General features: G+C 44.2%; 2 protein-coding genes across 3 annotated transcripts; one reads left to right on the top strand and one right to left on the bottom strand.

Annotated features, from left to right (window-relative positions):
- Positions 1 to 89: 89 nt before the first annotated feature.
- On the top strand, positions 90 to 20,546 carry OTUD3 (OTU deubiquitinase 3). Of its 2 annotated transcripts, none has more exons than XM_030016681.1 (8): positions 90 to 115; positions 10,384 to 10,532; positions 11,308 to 11,420; positions 14,477 to 14,599; positions 15,310 to 15,435; positions 16,053 to 16,149; positions 16,431 to 16,612; positions 16,959 to 20,546. In XM_030016681.1, the coding sequence occupies exons 1-8, from the start codon at positions 105 to 107 to the stop codon at positions 17,133 to 17,135; spliced, it is 978 nt and encodes a 325-aa protein (XP_029872541.1). In that variant the 5' UTR covers positions 90 to 104; the 3' UTR covers positions 17,136 to 20,546. The 2 variants fall into 2 exon arrangements, with proteins under 2 accessions (XP_029872541.1, XP_029872539.1); XM_030016679.1 differs by lacking the exon at positions 90 to 115 and adding an exon at positions 9,508 to 9,705.
- Positions 4,508 to 6,594, bottom strand: RNF186 (ring finger protein 186). The gene has a single exon (XM_030016682.1). It carries the CDS (start codon positions 5,522 to 5,524, stop codon positions 4,508 to 4,510), a length of 1,017 nt encoding a protein of 338 aa, XP_029872542.1. The 5' UTR covers positions 5,525 to 6,594.
- Positions 20,547 to 21,194: the final 648 nt, after the last annotated feature.

The raw sequence follows: 21,194 nt of genomic DNA, 5'->3' as shown, positions 1-21,194 counted from the left end.
TGAGAACTCCTCCCTCTCTGAGGGAGGGTTACAGAGAGAGGTAGAGATGTGCATTTGATGAAGCTGCTCGCAGGTTGCTGCCCCAAGACTTCTTTGCCACCTCCATGCAGGACAGGTTGGTGTCTCTGAGGGGTTACTCTGAGGAAGATTAAAGCCTCAGAGGTGTTTCGTGCTTTGTGCTCTGTTACCAGGTGGGATTCCCAAAGCCATATGAACAGAAGCTGAAGTGTGTGTGTGTGTGTGTATATATGCACTCATCAGGCAAATATGAGGGCCATGTATCCGTTGCTTCTGATAGCAGCAGGGTTACTAGCACAGTCAGCTCAGGAGGCTTTGCTCCACTGTAGTTAATTGGCCTTGCAGAAATCCTAAGGCTTTGGAGTTAGTTCAGCTATCTGAGCATAAGGCTTTTGCATTGCATTTTGGGCGTTTTAAGAAATGCATTTGCCCTGAGAGCAGCCTCAGGCTGGAACCCCAAGTCCAGTGTGTAGTAATTTTTGGAGAAAGACCCTTTTTTTCAGGGGAAGGAGAGCAGTGCTTCTGTATGATTGCGTTTCATGAAAGCAAAACTAGTTTTGGTTGCTTGGTAGCTGGGGTAACCAATTTATACTTTAAAATGTGTTATGTGGGACTTACTTATAAATAATTTTTTAAAAAAATCTGAGTACCAGTTCTGTTTAAAAGCCAATTGTGATTTGGCCAAATATCTTGTCCAGGTTGCTTGTAACTAATATTAGACTCCCTCAGGTTTACTCACACAAGTACTCACGTTACGTATAGGTATTTTCAGCATCATCATATAGTTGTTAAATGTGACACTGAAGTTCTGAAGGCAAGTTCCATTGATCCCAGTTCAGGTGCAGAAGGTATCTACTTTACCTGTGGCTTGGGTAACTGCACAACACAACAGATAAGTTGCAAATGGTTCACAACAAGCAGAGAATCACCTGGGCACGAATCTGTGCTCTCAGACCAAGATCTGCAAATTAGTTTCTTGTAGATTTGACAGTTCTGTGTTTGAGGACCTGAAGTTCTTGTTGTACAGAATCTGAGTGTTGTGGAAGTGTGAAATGTGTTCTTTATTCCATGTATATTTTTGCCTGTTTATGTGATAACGCAGAAGAGCTGTTAAAACTGGACCAAAACATAAGTTGAGTGGAACGACAATTAGGAGTGAGTTTTACCAGATGTTGTAGACTTGGGATCTCATTATATAGTTTAACAGTAATCAAAGCCAGCTCAATTATAGATAATTTATAGATAATTTAAAGTTCTGTAGATAAAGTGAGGCTTCTACATTTAACAGTAATTTAGAACACCTACACTCAAAATTTTTCAGGCACCTGTCTCCCTCTCTTATGTCACTAGTGACTGTGGTGGGCGATGATGGTGCTGTTTGTTGATGAGAAGCCTGAAAAGAGATTGGGATAGGGAAAGTTGGGGCTTTGGGAAGGGCCCTGTGGGCAGAGGGGCAGAGTGGGAGCACAGCATGACAAAAGGATAGCTATATTTTCGAATTAAAATTGGCTTGTGTATATGCATTGTTAAACAAGTCACGTTTGAAGTTTCAGGTCCAGGATTCTCTCTGTACAGACTATAATCCTTAAATACCACTGTTGGGTCTTATCATGCTCTTAATGTCTTGATGGGATTCTGTCTTTGTAAATCATAGTTCTTGGATATTAATGCAGTTTGTAAGGTACAGCTGAATATTACTGCGTGGGCCCATTTCTCATTATGAACCTCTCCCTTTCAGGCTACAATGTGTTACCTCATCACTATGTGAAATTGCGAGCCAGCTAGGTAAGGTAAGCAGGGCAAGGTAATGTGGAGTTGAAACTTCCTTGCCAAAAAGACTGGCATGAATTAAAACTGGATACAAGCAATTCCTTTATGTTTTGGAATAGGAGTACAATTCTGTTGGCCTTTTCTCCATAAACTTAGTTGCTGCTTCAAAGATTTGCATCATCATCGAGCCTTATCTGGTCAGATGAGAATCAACAGCTGTTATAAAGATACTGGGTTCTAGGGCCTAATGACTCCCACCAACATCCATGAACTCTGAATCAGCTGATTGTTAGTGGCTCTCAAAGGCTGAAGAAACATTTCAGTTGAACTGCTGAATGCAGGCTTGGAAGGTGCTGATGCAAAGCAGTGGGGGTGGAAACCTGGACTTCCACAGCTGATAATCTTACTGTATAGATCCACAGGGTTTTTTTCAGAGGGCCAGTCTCTCACTGGTAATCACAGAGCATGCATGCCTCCTTCCCACTGGTGTATACTGCCTTGAGGGAAGCCTTTTTCTGTTGGCCTTTTTTTTGGCACTGTAGAAATTAGTGTAATAAAATTGAACACGGCCTTTTGGAAGGGCAGGGTGATAGGTAACAAATGGATTTTTTCCTGTTCACATTCATTCTCTGATTTCATTTGTTCGCACCCGTGTGCTGACAAGCCCACATGGGCTGGTGAGGCTCCATTGTGAGTGATAGGAAGGACAAGGGACACTGACTCTAAAAATCTTCATTATGTTTCTTGACTGATGATGGCAAACCGATACTGGGTGTGACACATACACCCTTCTAGAGTAGGTGTTGTTTGGTATCTTGCTTGGTCTCTTCCCCTCTTAGGGAAAATTCCCCAAGTTTTTTTTTTTGTTTTTGTTTTTTTTTTAAATTGGGATTACTTTATGTCTCTAGTGTAGTTCATCTTTGTCATCTTATCTGTAGGACAATCTGTTTCTTCCTTGCTATCTGGTCCTTTGAATGAGATCAATGTTCTATAGCAATTAGCACATGATTTTTCTTTAACCCTTCCAGCTTACTCTGATGCATTCATGCATGCTACTTTCAAGCCAATATTAATATATTTGTTACAAATCTTTACAGTACCAGTCACCCACCTGTGTTGGTGAAGGGAACTCGACAGGAAAATTGTCTATGAGCTGAAAGACTTGGCAAGAGTTTCTGAAATTATTTTCAGTACAGGTGAATATCTGGTCCAGTCTTTGTATTTGGAATAGTAGAGTTCAATAAAATATCTGGGTTTAAAACTACCTGCCTTTTCCCAATTGAAAAGCTTTTTTTCTGCTTGGTTATTAGCAAATGTTAATAAGTATGTGCTCTGCAATCAGCCAGTTGCTGTCCATTTCCCTTGAAGGTTTGTGTTCTTAGGCAGAAAATAGACCCGTTTTTTCCAAGACTCTAGGAGGACAACAGCTCCTTACCTCTTAGTCTAATCTGTTTTATCTGCTGGTGAGACACTATGTATATTTATATACTGAGCAACTGGAGTACATCAGTTTCCATTCTTATCGAACACAAATATTTACCACAGGCCTGATCCAAGGTCTACTGAGATCCATGGTACTCTTGAAAATGTAACTTAACTAAGAGCAAACTTCTAATTTTTTTCCAATTTAATTTTAGTTGGGTTACAGGATATCTTATTAGCAACTAAGTATTTTTTTAAATAAAGGAAAAAACCAATGCATTACTACTTTGCTTTGCTCACTAACTCAGTTGTGCAGACTCCCTAATAAGCTTTCTCAGCTGTAGTTCCTGTCAGTGAGGAAACTGTGAAATGTTTTGACATTAATTGTCAGTGAGGAATGGAAACACAGAAGTCAATGAGCAATTAATGTTATTAAACTTTAATGGACGCATTCCATATAAAAATATCACATGTGGCATGGCATAGCAATTGACAGATTTCTGTTTAGAAGGAGAATTGTGGGCATCTCCAAGGGCAGTGTCATACTTCATGTAAAGAGGGCAAGAAGAGAGGCGGTGCAAGTAGCCAGATAAAGGAGTTCAGGTGCGAGGAACTATTTCTGTGCTAAATAACATGCGGAATTTGGAGTGTCATGAGCTTTTGAGAGCCTAGCCCTTTGTAAACCACAGACTGAAGATTAGGAGTGTTGATAGTGCCTCTCCCTCTCTAGTTTGGTATGCATCAACCGACATCCCCTTTTCCTAGTCCCTTTCCCATCCCTGCCAACAACCACGTGGGTAGTGATTGGGATTAAAGCAATAACCTGGGTTAAAACTACTATCTTCCATTGAGACTAGGCACCCAGTCCCTGCTTTAGCAGTCTTATTTCTCCACATTGTCACAAGAAGAAGTGTACGTGTGTTAGGAGAGTGGGAAAACGCAACCACAGCTGGGGATTTTCACAGGACACCATCTCTCAGGTGTTTCAGATAATGTTCTGCAGTGCTAATCAGATGATGACATGAACAATAACAAAATGACAAAAGCAAACCAACAAAATTATTGTGTGGAAAACCTATAATTTCTATCTCATAAATATCAACATATAAATATTTGACTATGTTTCCAGTAGTGAAATTTAACAACACTGTGCATTGCCATTGAGCAAGCTTAGCCACCTGTTGAATTTATTACATGAATGATTGCTTTCAAAGTCCAGTAACTGACTAGCACGCCTAACATGCAGCTTTGCAGGCAGGACCAGTCCACGATCTCTAGGCAGCACGCATTACTTGTTTCAGGCAATTGCAGTGATGTGGGTCTCCTTGTGGCAGGAGGCGAGCGAGTCCCTATTACATCTCCAGTAGAATTTAGGAGTGCAGCAAAGCACTATAGATGTGACCAACCCCAAAGTAAGCATGAGACAAATTACCCATTTTATCAGACCTGAGTATGTAAACGGGAGGATGATGATAGTGAGAATCACCACAAGCAGCAGGAGCAGCACAAGTCTCTGTATAGCCAGTCTGTTGTCTGCTGGAACGTTTTCGTCTCTGTATAAAGCGTCTTGGCTGGTCTGAGTCCAGCTATTGCTGTCTAGCCCTATGGCAGAGACATGCACCTCGGGATTAGGATCGGGATTTTCCAAGTGCTCCATGATGTCTTCTTTATTTTGAAGTGTGCGGATGAGTCCTCCTGACACAGAAGTGGCTTTTCTGCACAGGGGGCAGGTGATTATCCAGGTACTCTCCTCTTTCCTGAGGATAAGCTTGAGGCAGACTGCGCAGAAGGCATGCTGGCAGTCCAGGAGCTTTGGTACTCTGTAGATGTTGTACTTGTTGAAGCAGACTAGGCAGTCCATATCAATAGATGTTGTGGTTGAACACTGGTGGTTCACTTCAAAACTGTGTACTTCGGGAGAGTTTGAGTTAATTAGCATAATGAGAGGCTTTGAGTTTGGACAGTCTCTTTCTGAAATCGATGGTTTAAAGGCATCAGGACTGCCTCGCTCTGTGCCTGAAGGTCTCTCAATTTCTTTAACACATTCTTCAGTGAATCCCAGTCTCTTCACATCTGCAGTGTTTTCTGTTAGGGGTCCTGCTCTGCTCATTTCTGCAGCACCTTCTGCAGTGGGTGCAGGACTGTCCTTTTCAGCCTGTGGTACTCCAGGAGCTGTCGATCCATTTTCACGGTTGAGCTTGTCAGTGGATTTCTCCATGGAGATAAACCTCGGTGCAGTTTGTCTTCCCTTAGCTGAAGGTTTTGCTGAGTTTCTGGCTCCTTTTATGTGTTGCTTTATTGCTGTTGTATGCATGATTGATTAGTGACAGTTAGCTTTAAGCGTGTTGTGCTCTTACAATATGATGTTTTTATGAGATGGTGACCTGAGTTAATGATTAACTTCGTGACCAAGACATTTTACAACGGCTGATAATATCACTGAGCAGTTTCTGTCCGGAAGCAGACCCTGTGGCATTAGCAGACTGCAGCTTTGTTCACTGTGAGAGCCAGACACTACCATGATGACTAAATTAGTACTTTATTCGTTGAGAGCAATTTCATTGGTCTCTAAACACTGCTTTGCTGGACAGTGACAGATTCAGAGGTATTTATTGAATCTTAACATTGGTGTACTGAATGCAGTGCTTTGATTAGAGAGAGTGTAAGTATCACTAATTTTGAGTGCTCTGGGTAGGAAGTCTGCTCTTGCTTTAGCAATACTTGCTACCCTAGAGCTGTTACCCTACAGTACAAAGCGAGGAATGAGATTGAGATTATTAATGTTGAGTGTTGAATGTCCGACTATTACCAACTTTTTTATCCTAGGAGCATCCCTGTTGGTTTCAGTCATCAGAGGGCTTCAGGTGTGAACTGAAGCATGACTTAGGGTCACATAGGTTCTCACAGAGCCCACGGGAGAGATCTAGAAATTAAAAGCAAGGTTAGTGTGTTGGTGGGACCATCTTTTTCGTGGCATTCACAGGACAACCTCATGCACTCAGGAATGCCCTTCTGTTAGGTGGTTTCGTGAATATTCGCCTCGTCTGAAAAAAATGGCTGAACAAAATCCCTCAGTCTCTTATTTCTTTCTACCTTTTTATTTGAGGGGTAAAATAGAGATGGTTTCTCGGTAAGAATCCTGTGGAAGGAAGGAAAGTAGAAAAGGAAGGATGACTAATCCCAGAAAACTGGACTAGGTCAGCATTACTGGCAGAAGACACGGAGTACCAAGTCAGTAGCCTCAAGTGCACCTGAATGCTCAAGCTGTCTGTGCTACCGTGTACCAGCCTGTCCCTCCAACAGAGGAGCAGCAGAAAGAAATAAAACAACTGCAATTTAGGAGGGCAAGGAGTTCAGGAAGACTCTAATCTTGTGAACTTGCTGATGGGGAGGATGAAGCAAGAAGAGCTTGTTCTTTGCTGAGAAATAGTGGAAGGTTTGTTGTAAGGAAACTTTGTAAACGTGTCTAGGCATTCCTGCTGTATATGTGCTGATGTGGCATATAGCAGTGTTTGATGGACTTTTGGGTGACCCCAAATTTCAGGAGCTTGAAGATCTTTCAGTTGCAGAAGTGGGACTCACAGTTGAAGTGCAAGAACGTCTGGAAGTGGGCTGGTGAACTGCAAGGCTCATTTATGTTTAAAAATAGGAGAATTTTCTATTGGATTTTACATACCTCTTTATTAGTAAGTTAACGCTGTTAAAAAGAAAAGATCTGGGAAAACAAGACAGAGCTGCCATTTTTACAATGCTTTAGAATTTTCAAATTTAGTCTGTCAGTTCCCATGCCCAAAATGGAAATGTCTTAAAATTTACAGATTCTTACTCATTAGAACTGAATGAAACTGGCTTGCGGGTGTTGGGAAGCTGGAACAGACACAAACAGGGGCAACTACGCTCCTAACTTAAGTATTTCAGTTAAAAACTAGATGAGATGAATCCATGCCTCCATGTCTGTTTGCTCTGTCTTCTAGCAAGGGGTGGGAGTGACTTTTGCCTGCCTGTCTATGCTAGAAACTCGCAACTGGTGGAGAGCCATGGTTGTTTTGCTACAGATGCACATCAGCAGCGAGGACGACTCGCTCGAGGGAAGGGGAAGCGGAGCACATCGTGGGTCGGAGAGGTCCTCGCGCTTCCCCAGGGCTGCGGTTTACTGCCACGAGGATCAGGGACCCCAGGAGAGGAAGCATGACCTGGTGTGGGGGCTCAGGAGGCCGCAAGCGTGCAATTCCTGAGCTGTGTTTTCAGCACTGCAGGTCAGGCAGTGTGTGCTCTCTTTGCCCAGTTTTTGTCGGTCGTATCAGGCTAAAAACATCTGTTCATTGTTGTCCTCCATTGATGAAATTTTCTGCCAAGTGTCAAAGGATCTGTCCTAATTTTGACTCAGTTCTGTCCTTGGTGTCACGAGTGATGTTCGCTGGCTTGCATGCAGGTTGTACATAACTGAATTGCCTATAGCCCTTTAACACTACTGAGGCTAATGACTGTTTCATTAATCATTTGCAGTCAGTTTATATACTCATCCTGTTTTCCTGCTTTTAGTATGTTTGCATAAGAAAATGAGTTTCTATGGAACGCTTCTTACGTACTGCTTTATGCCAGGAAATGGATATAAAAGAGCAGTCGTGTCATTTCAGGGTAAAATCCTCGCTTGCCGTAGGGCTTTGAGCACAATAATATTCAAAACCTCCAAGAAGATACTGTTGATAGTCCCCTGAGCTTCTTCCTGTGCTCAAGCTGTGTTTCAGATTGCTGTCACTCTAGACACAAGGAACTTAAAAAAAACCAAAAAACCAAACACGACTTAAAAATTGTCTTGATGCGAAGCCTCTTACTGTATCCCCCGTTACCCAGCGTATGTATGAGCAAAGCAGAGAGCTGCCATGAACAGGCAGACGCCTTCAGATTTACACCGCGTTGTCCCATGGAACGAAGAATTTTTTTACCCTGAGGTCAAAAAGGAGGTTGGTTGTGGTGGTGAATAAAGCTCCAGCGGGTCGTGCTCGGAAGCAGCCTTATAGCTGGTACCAAAAAATGCCGATTTGCCCTGATAAACAGGACCTGAAACACCTCACAGGAGCATCCTGCCTGGCGATTTTTATCTTGTCCTTAGTCTGCGATGTGCTTCTGTGGCACATCTGTAATATTGATGCCAAGGGAGTCAATTCGCTCGTTATCTCGGTGTCTGTTCCCAAATTTGGAGTGTTTTCTTAGCGTTCATCACAAAGCTGTTTGGATGCGCCTTCTGAACAGAGCGAGCTAGGAATCAGACGTGAACTCGACTGACGCGCGGCAGTTCTGGCAGCGCCAGGCCGGTTCTGTCGCGACACCTGCAGAGCGAAGCAGGGCAAGGAAAACCGGAGTCAAGGGACAGGACAGATGCGTTGACGGGGGCAGCCCAGGAGGGCGTTACTGGTGGATGCCAGTTCTTTAACTGGTCGCTGTGGGAAGAGTGGGAGAGCGGGGCAGAGCGGGGGACAGCAGGAAACCCTTCCCAAGAGCCCAACTCGGGACGAGCCACCCTCTTCTCGCTGTGCCCCCTTCTCCAGCCCCGCTCCGCGGCTCAGAGCGGTTCCCCTCGGTGCCCGGGGAAGCAGGACGCGACGGTTCAGCCTCTGACACTTAATTAAGTTTAATTAATTGTCGCCGTTTCAGCTCTCCTCCTGACCCGTCGCCGCTGCCAGCCACGTTCCCGTGGTGCCACCTCGCGGGTAGTCCCGTTCTCTCCCCTCCTCCTCGATCTCCTTTTCGGTTCGGTTCGTTTCGGGGCGCCGATGCGGTACCGGACCGGCGCCGGCCGAGGTCACTCCGGCCGGTTGGACGACGGGAGCGGGCTCCCGCGCCCACCCGTGGGAGGTCACGGCGGGAAGTGCGGTGGGGTGCTGGGGGGAGGCTGCCGCCGTGCCTCTGAGGAAAAGCTCCTGGACGGAGCAGCGCAATTAACAGTAGAAGCTAATGAGGCGTCGAATCCGGCAGTGTCGGTGACGGTGCTGTCCTTTGCGCCCTCCCCAGCCTTTTCCCCGCGGGTCGCCCTTCTCCCAGCTGCTCCTGACACTTGGCTGTACCCTCCTTCCCTTCGCACTCCCGCTGCCTTTGATCCCTAAAGCCCTCCGCTTCCCCCCGCCTCAGTTTCCCTCCCGCCTTCTTCTTCTTCTTCCTCCTCTTCTTCTTCCTCCTCCTCCTCCTCCTCCTCCTGGAGGAATCCGCCCGGGGGGGGCGGGGGGGTAGAGCGGCGGCGCGCTGACCGCCCGTGCGCCGGTCTCGATGGTGGCGCGGTCACGTGAGGGGCGGCCGGCGGCGCAGGCGCAGTGGGCGCCCGGCGGGGATGTCCCGCAAGCAGGCGGGCAAGGCCCGGCCCGCCGCCGGAGCCAGGAAGGCACGGCGACCGCGGCAGCCCCCCGCCGGACCGGCACCGAGCCGCGGCTTGGACGGCGGGGGTCTCGCCAGGCAGCTCCGGGCCCTCGGCCTCAAACTGCGGGAGGTGCCGGGCGATGGGTGAGCGCCGCGACGGGTCTCCCCGATATCCCTGGGGCTCCTTTCCCCGGGAGCTGAGGGCTTTCCCCTCGCGGTTGAGTGGGGCCAGTGCTCCGCAGAGATGAGGGCTTCCCTGCTGTACCCCACAGGCATCGGGGGTTCCACTTTGTGGTTGTGCGGGGCTGTGCCCCTGGGGCTGATGGCTCCCTTGGCCTGTCACCTGCTGGTCTGAGGGCTCTGCTAGTCCTAGGCCCGATCCCCAGGGGGGCTGAGGGTTCCAGTGGCCTGCTGAGCGGAGCATAGGAAGGTCCATAAGTATTAGGCAAAAGGGGCATTAGATGTGTCTCCTGAGAAGATGCGTAGTAGATCATTGAATTGTCCTCTGCTGCATTTTTCTTAGTGTCAGTTTAAGACAGTTTGGCCCAGCCCTTGATTTACCCTGTTGGAGTTGATGACATCTTTGCTCAAAACCTTCTGTTCTTACCAGCAATTCTAATAGCAGCAGCCGTTCAAAGCACAGAGAATAAGTGCTACTTCACATTCATATCCTCGTTGAACTTCCTGGGCAGAAAGAGCACCGCTCTTTTTCTTTCCTATTAACGTAGTATTTTTTCCGCTGCTATGCCAGGGTCATTGATTTAATGGTGTATCTGTTAGGGGCCTTTCAGACACACTAACTTGCAGTTTCTCTTTCGGCAGCAATTGTTTGTTTCGGGCCCTCGGTGACCAGCTTGAGGGGCACTCGCGGAACCACCTCAGACATCGCCAGGAAACGGTGGATTACATGATAAAGCAGCGGGAGGATTTTGAGCCTTTTGTGGAGGATGATGTGCCCTTTGAGAAACACGGTATGGTCTCCACAGGATGCTAATGGAAGGGGTTATTGTGTAATGTGATTACATCTCATTTGAGCACCTTCTTACTAAACAGTTCCTCATCCCAGAACTACGTTAGGGTTCCTCTCTAGTTTTTAGAAACAGTGAGTTTACATTTCTCTCTGTTACGTTTCTGTAGAAAGGTGAGCTATTAAACTTGTATTACATTTGTCTTGGAAATTGTTTAAATTTAGGAGAGACTTGGAGAAGGAAGGAGAGGCAAAAAAAGGCAAGAAGTAAAAATTTGATGTTTTCAAAAGGAACTTGCAAAAATTGTCTAGCTCTCCATGAATACTGGTGGGTGTTGAGTGGCTTATTTCTTTGGGTTTCTTTTTCTCCTTGACACTTGACATTTCATAGTGGTAACCCAGGGGAAGATCCAAAGCAGTGACAAATACAGCCTTTGTTCTAACAGCTTCGAAGATGTGCCAAGTACCATGCAGGTGACGCATGAAAGCGGTTTGGTCATTTAGTACATGGCACTCTTCCTTCCGAGCTAACACAGAGCTGACGGCCTTGCATAATCTAAGGGTGTACCGCATTTTTTAGAGGTTTCTGTGGTCGTTTAAGACACATTAACTTCTGTTGCTGCCAAATTCTTGCTGCAGCAGTCACTGTTTCACAGTTGGGATTTCCTTTCCAGAATTTCTTGGGCTTGTGTTGAAATTTTATTACTCGCTATCCCTCCAGTGCTTTTGGAAGTGTCAGAAACTAGGTTTCCAACTCTTCTGAATGTTTTTTCCTTTAGTTACCAATTTGGCAAAGCCTGGTACCTTTGCTGGCAACGATGCTATTGTGGCCTTTGCAAGGAACAATCAAATGAATGTGGTTATTCATCAGCTTAATGCTCCACTGTGGCAGGTGAGAAACAAAACTTCTATATTTTGGCCTAATTTTTAGCTGATGAATACAAATAGTGTTGAAACTTCCTGATCTAATCAGTAGCCGTAGTTAGCTGGGCATGGTGTAAAGCTGTGCTCGCTTTTTTGGCCTTGAAGGAAAACACTCTAGATTTCAGCTAGGAGGAGAGGGAATGAAAGAAAACAATGAATGCATGAAAGAACATGGAGGAGACAGAGCAGCATGTTTTAGTTTGGTTTTAAGCTACTAGCTTCATTGATAAGTTTCTCTCTCCTGAATATCAGACTACATATGAGTTGACTTTTCTGAGAGGAATTTGAGCCAGCCTTAAGGAAACCTGTACGATAAGGTTCAGGCAGGAATATGGAAGTGAAGGTATAGCAGGGCAGTCCCTGCGGTGTGTTGGAATGAAGCTCCAGCAATTCTGCATGGGATTTGTGATGAGAAGTTTCTGATAGTTGGAGAAATGAGGTTCTGGACCGGGCAGAAGAGGGAAGAAGTTTTAAAGCCTTAAGGTGGTGTTTAATCAGCTTCTGGAAAGGACTGGATGGTATGGTTTCCTCTGACAGTGGGGCACTGGAACAAATAGTCCATTAGGTCCTTCCTACTCTCTTTTTTGTTATGCTGGCAGGGGTCCACGCTCGATCTCTGCCTGTTCATTGAGCAAGTGAGAACCTGTATTCAAGTCAGGCCCCAATTTACAGACAGAACCAATGAAGTATGTAGATTAAACAGGGCAATAAAGATAAAAGACCAGATGAAGGCTGTCAGTGGTGTCTTAAATACATTTGAAAAAGTGTCAGGTGGATTCCTGAACCCAAACAAGTTTAAACTCTTACTTATATGGCAGCCATGGGTGGTAAGCTAACTGAAATACTCAACTGCTTGACCTGCGAGAGTGTACAGAGGTAGTGACCCTGCAGGAGAGTTCATGGGGGTGCTGTTTGTGTTTTGTTACTGTTTTGAACCAGGTGCTCACCTCAGTGTACTTAACTCTTACGGATACTTTGTATATTCTCTTGAAAACCTTAAACTTTTTTTTTCCCCATTCATTGACCTTTCGAGGGTTGTAAATACAGAGTTTGTGATGAGGTACTGTTTTGCCTGAGCATAGTCTTGTTGGTGAGAGGTTGTCTTAGGCTCTTGAGAATGGCGTAAGTAAAGAGAGCTGTTAATAGTTGTAACATAAGGAGTCTCCTACCCACACAGAGGATACGTCCGGACATCAAAGTATGTAAGGCATCACAACATGGTGATAATGTTAGCAAGTTGCTAGACTCGAATAACCCAGGACACCCTTTTTTCTTAATTTTCTATACTTGGACGTACTTCCCCCCCCCCCCCCCTTGCTTTGGAGCCCCAGCAAATTTTAGAAAGTTTAGATTCCAAAGAGAGCTTTTCCAGAGAGGCAGATGAGCAAGATGCTTAAAGCAGATGGTGTGAATATCTCCTTTGGTCCCAACTCTGAAGCAGATGGTGAGTTACCCTTTAATTTTAAGAGAACCACTTGTATCCAGTACAGCTAAGCTGGAAAAATGTGAGCAGAAGTGTTCAGGACCTCCAGCTGTTTCTCAAGCTCCTGCCTAATCCAAAGCTCTTTGGAGGTGGGCATCTCTGCATGGACTTTTTAGGGCTTTAAACACCCTTTACCTTTTTTGATAGTGACTGGAAATGTAGAGCTTCAAGTTAGCTCAGATGTATGTGTTATTTTATTGACTTTTTGGATAACTTCTTACCTTTTTTCACTGTTTTTGCCTTTTTTATCCGCACCTAACTTTTACTTACAGTTCCAGTGTATTGTGGAAAGAGCATGCAAAAAGAGGATTCACTACTGAGAGCTAAATTGGCTAATTTTCAAAATAATCTTTCAAGAGATTTGAGAGTGCTTAGATACCTATTTAGGCTCTGGGAGGGGAGAAATGTTGAAAATCAATCTTGCTGAGTTCCAACATGTTGAATAACTTAATAGGATAAAAGGCAGGAGTGAAGTATAACCAAGTGTTGAGTTGGAACTTAAAGGTGAGCAAGTGTAAAATAGATGAATGAAGAATATCTGTTGTGAAATCTGAAGTCCTTAGTGCAACATAAACCGCAGACGTAGCTGAAAGGTGACTTGGTGTATATTCTGCAAGTTGGAATAAGTTGATTCAAAGACGCAAAAGCATTGGGAAATTCTGGAGCCCTAAAGCAAGCATTTCTTGTTGTTTGCTTACTGACATCTTGTCCAGGAAAGCTGTCAGATCTTTGAACTCTGGCTTGAGAGGTAAGCAAAGGACATCTGCAAATGCAGTGTAATTGTCTACATTCCTTGCAAGAGTTGGAATGCTGTGTAGCTTTTAGCCAATAGTTTGAGACACTGATGATCAGGGTAGGAATTACTCTTGCATCAGTACAGATATTACTCGGAGCAGGAATTTTCTATGGAAACTGCTGTACTTGGTGCTGACAAGCAAAGGAACACTTGGTTGTTAACAGTGCTCCTGAATGGAGTTAATACATTTTCATGGTTTGGCTTTATTTCTATTAGTCTTTCTTTCAAAAACAAAACATAGCCACTTCAAATGCTAACTGTTAAAACAGCATCTTGTCCCAGCTGCAGAACAAAACTTACTCTTGGGTGACTGTTTCCACTGTGGTCATAACTTGAATGGACTTTTTTCCTCATGTTTGAGGGAAAACTCCACTGAATGGGAGCTGTCACTGAAATCGGGTCTGGAAAGATGATCAGAAAACTAATAGCTCCTGTGGAAAGTTTAGAAAATAGTTGTGAGCTTTCCAGTGAAATATTTTCATACCATATTTTGTTTGTTATGATGTAACTGACCCAATGTTGTGTACCTGGTTTTCAAACATTATCCTTGAGACAGAAGCTCTGTTGTTACTCTAGGCACATCTGGATTATTAGGTCAACACTTCCTGTTTAAAGATGCTTCGGTAGCTACGTACTTTGCTTCTGATCACAGTGTTTATTATTGCTTCAAAGAAATAATACTTTGAAAAATACAATGCTGAATTTGATTCCAAATCCTCATTTGCAATTTATTTGTTTCATTTAGATTCAGGGCACAGACAAAAACAATGTGAGGGAACTTCATATTGCGTATCGTTATGGAGAGCACTACGACAGCGTGAGGAGAATCAATGATGATTCCGAAGCTCCAGCGTATCTTCAGATGGAGGTTGGTTATGACAGGATGACCCGAGTCAGCTGTGGGTGATAAATAAAACAGATGAAGGTTACCAGTTGATTTCCTTTCTCATTTGCACTGAGATTGAGAAAAGAGTTTGGTCCCTGTGTCATGCTGGGGAGAGAAAAGCATCTAAGGTCATTGTAACTAGTGCTGCCTGCTCTCCTGAGACAGTGTTTAAATTACTGGGCTGAAAATCAATCCCAAATCTGATGCTGTGATGTGGGCTGTAGATGTCTTGAAGCAACCCCATCTAAATTACATACTCATGCACCTCGAATGCAAAAACAAAGGGAAGGAAGGAAAGAGCTGTAAATGCGACAGCTGGATACTGTAGTCCTCTTCATATCTCACTTTTTCGTGTTAAGGAGTAAGCTGTGCTGTCCTCAAGCTTCTCTGCACATAACTGTATAATGTGTAGTATTGTAATAAAATTAATACTCCATTTAAAAAGCCAAGGATTGTTTATTGGTATGCATGATCTTGTAGTATGTGAGAACTTGCTCTCTAGTGTATGAGTCATGGGAAACGGTGTCAGTGGTGGTGGAAGTTACACAATTTCCAAGATGCTTTGACACAAGATACTTCTGAGAAAAGTGTGCCATAATAATTAAATTTATTATGATGTCAGATTTTTTTTACTGCATCTGATGAGATTGCTGCATGCTTGTGTGATCTGCTGGGCTTTGCTTTTCTTGCAGATGCTTTGCAAAAATGATTCAAATAAGGAGGAGGAAGTGAAGCCACAGAAGGGTGACTCTGAAGATGAGATTGAAGTTGAAATGGAAGATGCTATACAAAAAGTGTGTAATGCAACTGGATGTTCAGTAAGTATTGAGTAGCCTTTTTGTGCTTAATGTCCAAACCTTCTTGATACATGAAAGTAGCCTTGGGGAAAAATGCAAAAAAATACCCATCGTGGACAATTTCAGTGTCACAGCCATAAATAAGGATGCATTTAATCCTAGACTTGACCCTTAAATGCCCATGAAATATGTACTCTGTGTGGACAGCTAATAATTTTGGAAGGTTTGTCTTGTGTTCTCTCAGAAAATTCACTTTGAAACAAATTCTGTAGGATTTGAAATCCTTTAAGGATGTCAGTAGTTAAACATCCCAAATGACTAGATAATCTGTGAATCTTAGCCGTTGTCACTGGATAGCCTGTGTGGTTCCTGCAGATTGCTGCTTGCACTGTGCAAATGCATAGAATAGAAAGGGCCAAGAGTGAAACAGTTACGCTGAAACAGCATATTCCTTTTTCCTGATATCTTCAGGATTTTAAGATTTTCTCCCTCACCTGTTTCAGAAATGGAATACAGGCTAATTGAAAGGTCATAAAAGCAGACAGCAGCCCCCTCTCAGTGGTTCAGATGGTTGTTAAATGAATGTACGTCAGTGATTTGAACTCTCTGCAGTGTTTTCTTTCTCCTCTTGTGGACAGGACATTGACTTAGTAAGCCAGATTCTCGAAGTGGAAGACTACAATATAGAATCTGCAATATTTGCCATCTTTCAAGTGAACGAAGTGGAAAGAATCAGTAAGTACACGGAGTTTGTCCCCTGGTGCTTCAGAATAACGCTGTCTGACATTGGTGTTCACTGTAAACAGCAGTTCAACAGGGACAGTAGCAGTTGAAGCTTACTGTTGGCTGTGCTGCCACCTCAGCCTTCCTGTGGTCAGGAAGGTTATTAGTGAGGGCGGAGTCAATCCAGCTTCCAAAAAAAACCACTGTTCCAGAAATTCTGGAAGAAGGAATTAGCAGACAGCGAGACAGTTTCTGGGTAGAGTGTGTCTGAGAAAAACCTCTGTTGTTGATAGGTACTGAGGAGCAGTGTGATCCCCAGAGCAAAGATCAGAAATCGTGTAGCAGAACTCTGCAGGAAGAAAATGGAAGCGGTTCAAGAATCTTTGGAAATCGGAGCTTGCATCAAGGTGAAATAGAAAACAACAAAGGACAGGCTAGATCTGATGAAGAGAATCGAGCTAGCAGAAACTCAAAGGTATGTGAAGGGTGGTTTGGCAGTGATTTGCACGCCCTTTAACAATTAGGGGAATGCGTAGGATTGCTTAATCTCCAACTGTCTTCTCCTTTGAATTAAAAAGAGCTTCCACTTACTGGATTTTGTTGTTGCTATAGCTGTGACTTCCCTGATACAAACATTTAATAGCGACAGGTGGCACTCCTCCCAAAATGACACAAAATAAGGTCCTGATAAGTAGTTTGGAATAAACATTCTCTGGTAGCTGCTTTGATATCTGCTTGTCTCCTTTCCAGTGTGTTATTTTTCCCCAACTGAGCAGAAAACGTGTGTTTTTTAACTTTGTGTTTTCATCCTTTCCTTTCAGGTATCTAAAAAACAAAAGAAGGAACAGCAGCGGCTAGAGAAGAAGAAGCGGCAGGAAGAAAGGCACCGACAGAAGGTCTTGGCCAACAAGAGTAACTGTGTAGATAGCAGCAGGAGAGAGACAGACTCAAACAACCAGGTCACCTTGGTGAAGGCCATGGCAGCTCTAAACATATGACTGAAAGTGTTCTGAGTGCTCTGGTGAGAAAAGCAAATAAAACTGATGAAGACAAAACTCCCTTTAAGCAAATTTCCAGGCACCCATTGTTACCTTCAAATCTGTTTCTGCGGACATCTCTAAGCATACATGAATTTCCTGTTTCTTTGGCTGTGGGGTGAACAACCGTTCAGTAATTCTGCATCAGCCTGTGTGTGAGAAGAGTTGTTTGAACTTAACAAAAAGTAGAGACTTGTTTTTATAATTTTGGAGTTAGATGAAGGTGAGAACCTTTTCTGCACACAGCAGTGTCAGATTTCCTTTGACACCTCTTGATGTGCTTAGATTATTTATTTTTTTTATAGTGACTTTTTACTTGGTTATGCTTGGAGGAGCTTTATTTTTACCTTGCTGTCAGGGAAAGCTTAACAATTCTCAACTCAGGAACATGGTGGGGTGGTTTTTTTCCTATTTAAATAAAGTAAGGGAACAGGTTCCCAGAATCCTTTCCAAAGCAAAGTGTGTTAGCCAACACTGTATCAAACATGACGTTCCTCTTTCTTTTCCCATGCAAGAATGCAGTGGTCAGTTTTAATCTAACTAGAACTGCTTGTGTTGCCCTAGGCTGTTTCAGAAGTGATTAATACACGAAGGGAGAAAGGGATTGCTGCGTACATGCTTGTTGAGACCTGTAGAGACAAAGAAAAAGTAATACCAGTGGGCTCATGAGACAGCAGAGCCGTTTCATCTGATCTGGTGAAGTCTAATTGAGGTTGTAAAATGCAACACGAGCAGGCATGAGATTTCTGTTGAGTGTTGTTACTTGGACATCTGGAATCTCATCTCCTTTGCCATACTCTGGAGCTTTTGGGCTGCTCCAGAGCTTTAGTCCAAGCCAGGAACTTGACGGTTGTTAGTCTCCAAATGAAATTAATACAGCCAAAGGATTGATCCAGACTCCTGGGAACAAGGTTCCAAGTAGCAGTGATCACTGGGAACCCTGCCTACTTCACTCTTCATAAATCAAGCTTTTTCCAGGGTAGGATTTTTTCATCTTAAATTCCTCTTTGGTAAGGTCACCGAGTACTGTAGAAAGTACAGCTTGAATCCTGTGATGCTTTCCACTATAGGATTGTGAATTTGGACTGAAGTGTAAGGACTGTGGGACTTGGCCCTCGATTTATGGCTTGCAGTGTTTCAGCTTCACTCAGGTTTTTGGACTTGTATCAAGCACTAAGCTTGAAGAAAGCACACGTGCACTTACACGCACACTAGATAACAGGAGACACCTCATCAGCCAGGGCAGAGCTGAAACAGATTTTCTGAATGTAAGGAATGTTGCTTTTGAAAAAATTCTATGCATTCTTTGAAGTTTCCAAATCAGCATGGAAGTACAAATGCCTTTTTTGACTGAACTGCCGAGATCTGAGCTCGTACTTCTTCATATGCTCTGCGACTATTTATCAAGAGCATTTGAAGAATAAAAAGAAAGGAGTTCTACTTCTAAGTACCGGTGGTGTAGGAGATCAGGCTTTAATGCTGGTGAAGAAGTTCCTTTGGTTCCTGTAGTGAGCTTGGTGGAAATAAAAGTAATAGAAAGCAGCTCTTGTGCTTTATGGTGGGACATAGTGTCCGGCAAGTCAAGCAGCATATTAAGTGCTGCTCTGAGTGCCAGTGGTAGGCGTGACTAACCGCTGTAGAGGGAAGTCTGAGGAGTATTTAACAGGTAGGAAGGGCATGGATGAGCCTTGAATTCACAGGACTATTCTTAAAGTGAAAAACGACTTTGGTGAAATCCATTTTGTGCAAACCTTGGATAGCCTGTTAGCACTGTTGCTTCCTGGAATTCTTTTTCTCCAAGACAGTCGCTGTTACAGTAGTGGAAAGAATGGCAAATCATAGCTTAACGGGGAGAAAGTGCAAGTCACTTCACCAGTGTAATGAGTTGAAGACAGTAGGCGTAGCAGGGTGGTTCAGGTAAATGTGTCACCTTTGCCTTGCCCAGCTGTATTTTGAATTGGAAGGCAGGTGGGTTCTGCAAGTTTGAAAAGATAATAAGAATTTGCAGTTGTATGCTACGAATATGATGTTTGATCTTAAATGAATTGCTTTTTTGTCTTCCCGAGCCAGAGCTAAGAGGTTTATTGTTGCTTCGGGCCTGGAGAGCTGTGAAGGGAGTTGTCCTGTAGCCAGCAGACAGGAAGCTGAGCTTCTGTGGGTGTGAAGGGACCTGCAAAACCTCGCTTTGCCCATGTCCAGGATAAACGGGCGGGCTTGCAACAGCAGCACATCTTAAGTAGTAGAGAGAGGCTGACCTTCAGCTCATGGCCTCTGATACCTGTAGCCAAATATGTGGCTGAAAAAGCTTTCATTTCCACATGTAATATGATTAAAACACAAACTCTTGATGTGCTGGGCTCGTTAAGTCTTGTTAGGCTAGTCAAATACTCTTTATTTTTGCCAGGATAGCTTTGTACCTGCAAAAACACGTTGTATCCAAAGGTGTTAAAACTTTCATTTTTTCTGTTGTAGATTTTTCCTTTAGCTGTTGAAATTTCCACCTGCCCTTACAATGTGTATTTTTTCTAGGCAATCCTTATGCAATGTTCCTCAGGAAACTCACTTTTATGCAGAAAATTTGCTTTGTAAACAGGTCATCGATTTTCCTTGCAGGAGGAAGGGAGGCGAGAAACGAGAGAAGAGAAACATCATGATTCACAGCTCGTGTTTGCTCTTTGGTGGAGCTAACCGTGCTTCGTAATATGTGGTCATAGGACAACAAGCACTGCACGTTCCCATGGTATTTGAGGAGGATTACTGTTTTTTACTCACTGCTAGCTTACATTGTGGAGGGTCACCAGTGGGCAGAGGGCCAGGGGTGTGTTTGACTGCTGCTGGACTGGCAGGGTCACTGTCAGCCTCTTGGACATGAGCACGCGGCAGGACAATGTAGAAAGCTGCTTTCCCTGCATCCTACCTACCACTGTCGTCTTCCCCAGACTTCTTTTTTCCAAATCCTTGCCTCTGCAGGTAAGGAGTTGAGTTGAACTGGAAGTTTTAAGCATTTAACCAGGTTCTGTCTGCTGTCCATAAGCATGTCTTGGCCTTACAACGTATAGGAGGGCTTTTGTGCTTGTGCTGCTCGGTTTCTGGTGTACCTCGTTCCTTCTTGGAGGGCTGCCTTTCAGTTTATTTAACAGCTTCGCCTTATCTGCAGTGCCTGAACAGCAGCAGAAGTCACGTCATCCGTGGTATCCACATCTGCAGTACTCTGATTCTTTTTCTGTTGGAGTCTGTTGAAACTACAAGAGAGTTTTCTTCTCTTTTTCCCCCTTGGGACTCAGCTGGGTGCCTGTTTCTGTTACCAAACCAAACCACCTCTGGTTTTTGGATGCTGAGTGCAATAAAGGTTGCAAAGACGTGCCAGCTGAACTGCGAGTGGAGCTGTCTGTACGGGGCGCGCTGCGGGTTAAAAGGCAAAACTTTCAGATTAATTTAACGAGTCTGCACAACCTGAACCCTTCCTGGGGATGCAATCCGGCTGCTGGGGTGTACATTCACCTGCTGGCTTTCACGAGCTTCAGAAACTGCAGAAAGGGAGGGAAATTGCGCAGGAAGAATGACCCGTACTCCCGTGTTGTCTAAAATGGAGATGGTTTATGCTCGTGTGGAGCCTGTTTGCAGGCACAAACCTTAGAGGGCAGCATCGGCTTCATCAGCCATGTCCCAGCTCTCTCCTCTCTCATCCCAAAGCCCTTGAGTGGCACCAGAAAATGAGTAAAAGGAGAAACAAGTGTTTCGAAGTTACACAGGCACCACATTTACTGTGGGAAGTGTGAGGAAGGGGTAGGGACATTGCTTGCAATGAAATGCTTAACGGAGTCAGGCAGGAGCCTTCAATGCTGATGTGAAACTCAAAAGAAAATGCCCTTAAAGCACCTTTATTTTAGGACCCCTTACTCTGAAGGTGTGCAAAATATCTCTGGAGGTGGCATTTAAACCAGAGGTGCCTCCATCGAGGCCCAGGCGTGAGGAGCAGCTGGCCCTGGCTCGTTAAGGCTAATTGTGGATTGTGTGCAG

This window comes from Aquila chrysaetos, chromosome 6, assembly GCF_900496995.4.
Source record: "Aquila chrysaetos chrysaetos chromosome 6, bAquChr1.4, whole genome shotgun sequence".
NCBI lineage: Eukaryota > Metazoa > Chordata > Aves > Accipitriformes > Accipitridae > Aquila > Aquila chrysaetos.
This window is presented reverse-complemented; position numbering and strand designations above follow the sequence as displayed.